This window comes from Apteryx rowi, unplaced genomic scaffold (genome assembly GCF_003343035.1).
Source record: "Apteryx rowi isolate R43461 unplaced genomic scaffold, aptRow1 scaffold_628, whole genome shotgun sequence".
Classification (NCBI taxonomy): Eukaryota; Metazoa; Chordata; class Aves; order Apterygiformes; family Apterygidae; genus Apteryx; species Apteryx rowi.
In genome coordinates this window covers 1-2,373 of record NW_020450903.1, presented here as the reverse complement: position 1 = coordinate 2,373, position 2,373 = coordinate 1, and the positions used below count along the sequence as shown (strand labels likewise).

Here is a 2,373-nt window from a genome sequence, read left to right as displayed (position 1 = left end):
CCCCCCAGCAGACCAAAATCGTGACGGGTCCTCTCTGTATGAACGTAACGTATGGCTGTTGGAGTCACAGCGTTGTTTCCTTTGGAAAGCAGCTGTGTCAGCGCTGCTCTCCTGCACGTGGCAGAGCTCCCTGCCCTTGGGTAGCCGGAGGGCTCCAGAATCCTCTGAAGCATTACATCTGCTCCTAGTAGCACATATTTTAAAGATAACTACTGGAATCTGAGTAATCCTTATTTGGCAGGAAAATTTAAGAGCTTCGTTTTGTGTGCTTCCCAAGTGCTATCACAGTGCAAATAATTAACTGAGCGTGTCCCTTCACACACGCACCCGATGAACGTCCAGCCGCACAGCATGGACTCAGCCTTTTATTCAGATGAACATATGGGCTTGTTCTGCTTTCTGATCCTCGATTGGCTAAGCACGAATTCAGCTTTGTTGGAAACAAGCTTGAAGAAGGTTCTTGTGTGTGTGTGTGTGTTGTTGTTCTTTACATATTTTGTTTTGTGGTCCTCGTTACTGACGGCTGCTTTTGTTTGTTCCCTTTTTTTTTCCTTTGTCCGTTTGGCTTCCCTGATACGGTGTGTGTGTTGCTACCAGTTTCTATTGCTCCACCCCCTCCCCCTATGCCTCAGTTGACTCCACAGATTCCTCTCACAGGCTTCGTGGCCAGGGTGCAGGAAAACAGTAAGTTTGGACAAGCTGAGCTGTTAAAGGGTAGAGCCTACTTTCTTCTAGCATGCATGGCTGGCAAGTCAGACTCTATTTCGTTTCCTTTTCCGGAAGCTAATACCGTCTTGCATTCTAGTGCCAATATGCTATTGGAGCTGAAGGGCACGCTCTTCAATATATTATAACACATGCATGATTATTACTGACCCATTTAAGTTCTGAACTCCAAATTTATTATAGAAATACAGTGTGAAGTATGTGGCATCTGCTTGGTGTGGATATAAAAATGTATGTTAATTAAAATATTAATTTCATGTTGAATCATCCTTCCTGAGGCTTTTTTACCAGGGATAATTGATGAGTTTTTACTAGAAAGGCTTCTGTAGATTGTCAAAATATGTGCTGTATATCCATTGACTCTAATACTGTAGTAGCTTTTAGGAAGCTGTACAATCAAGCAGTTGAAAACGTGCAGTTCTATCATCTAATGCCATTACAAAGGAGCTTGTCAGAAACTTCTCTCCTCAGCCTTTCGCTACCTATTTCTTTCCTGTGTTCTCTAGCCAGCTTTCCCTACTGAGCTCCTTCTAGCACAGGTGCCAAGTAGTGCTCCTGATGTGGGGACACCTTTGCTGTAGCGGAGTACCTTGTAGTTCTTCAAGCAACAGAATGATTGCAATGTAGATGTGATCTGAAATAAGTATAAAACATTCTTAAAGTGCTTGGGAACCATAGCGAAGTGTGCTTGAATTTCAGTGGCTACTACTATGCACTCATGCTCCAACATATGTTTATGGGCTCTCAGTTCTGACTATTGCTACTATTCAGCTTCCAGTAGACCCCTTAAGTGGCCATGTTCTGAGCATGCTTCTAGAGAGATAAGGCATCTTTCTGCATCTCATTCTAAAAAAATGATATTTCGGTATTATGGTAGGTAAATGGTAAGAACCCAGAATAGTATGCCAGAAAATTGTGTTGAAAAGCCTTTTCAAAATTCAAAGTGTAGAGGTAGACACACACCTACTAGAAATGAAGGTTACAGAATGTCTTCACTTGCAGATAACCTTGAGAAAATTGACACTTGTTTCTGAATTGTTCCAAGTATTGTCCTCCCGGAGATCAGACAGCGCTTGGGAGAGCGGAGATGAAAAGGACAGACTTACTTGTGTGTGTGTAATGATAAAATTAAAGCTGACTTATGAATGAGACTCTGGCAGAAATAGCTAAAGCTTGATATCCAGTCTAGGAAATTTTATTTTTATTTTCTTTCTTTTAATAGTCCCTTGGGTTTGAAAGTTACATAATGAGTATGGCTTTGAGCTGCTGCTGCCTCATTTTCAAAGCAGGAGTGCATGTAGCTGTCTATGCATACACTCAACAAGATTGGCTTTAGAGGCCATTGCTGGGTTTTGGCATAGTGTGCTAGACCTTCATGGACGCGCGAAGGTACCTTCGTTTCTGTTCCCTATGGTGTACGCTTCCTCAAGTATGGTCGTGACACGCCGCACAGCGCGTTCCCCAGCGGCTGTTGGAGTTGCTGTGTCAGAGGCTTGGACCCAGACCRACCCTCTGACAGTAGATGCRGCTCTACAGGTCTCAGGCTGCAGGGAGTGCTTGGGGCCTCTCCGGGAGGCCTGGGCTGGCAGTCAGCTCTCCTGCAGGAGGTGTGCTGCTGTTGATGAGTTGTGTTGTCAGGTGAGGGAG

At 44.1% G+C, this 2,373-nt stretch overlaps 1 protein-coding gene across 2 annotated transcripts in view; it reads left to right on the top strand.

Moving 5' to 3' along the window:
• The window catches only part of LOC112974813 (abl interactor 1), an 81,625-nt gene extending 79,454 nt beyond the window's left edge, over positions 1 to 2,171 (top strand). The window contains exon 9 of one of the 2 annotated variants that reach the window (XM_026084164.1): positions 598 to 2,171. In XM_026084164.1, coding sequence (XP_025939949.1) covers positions 598 to 854 — 257 coding nt within the window. In that variant the 3' untranslated portion in view covers positions 855 to 2,171. The remainder of the gene's footprint in view (positions 1 to 597) is intronic. The other variant, XM_026084165.1, reaches the window with a different exon arrangement.
• The last annotated feature ends 202 nt before the right edge of the window (positions 2,172 to 2,373 follow it).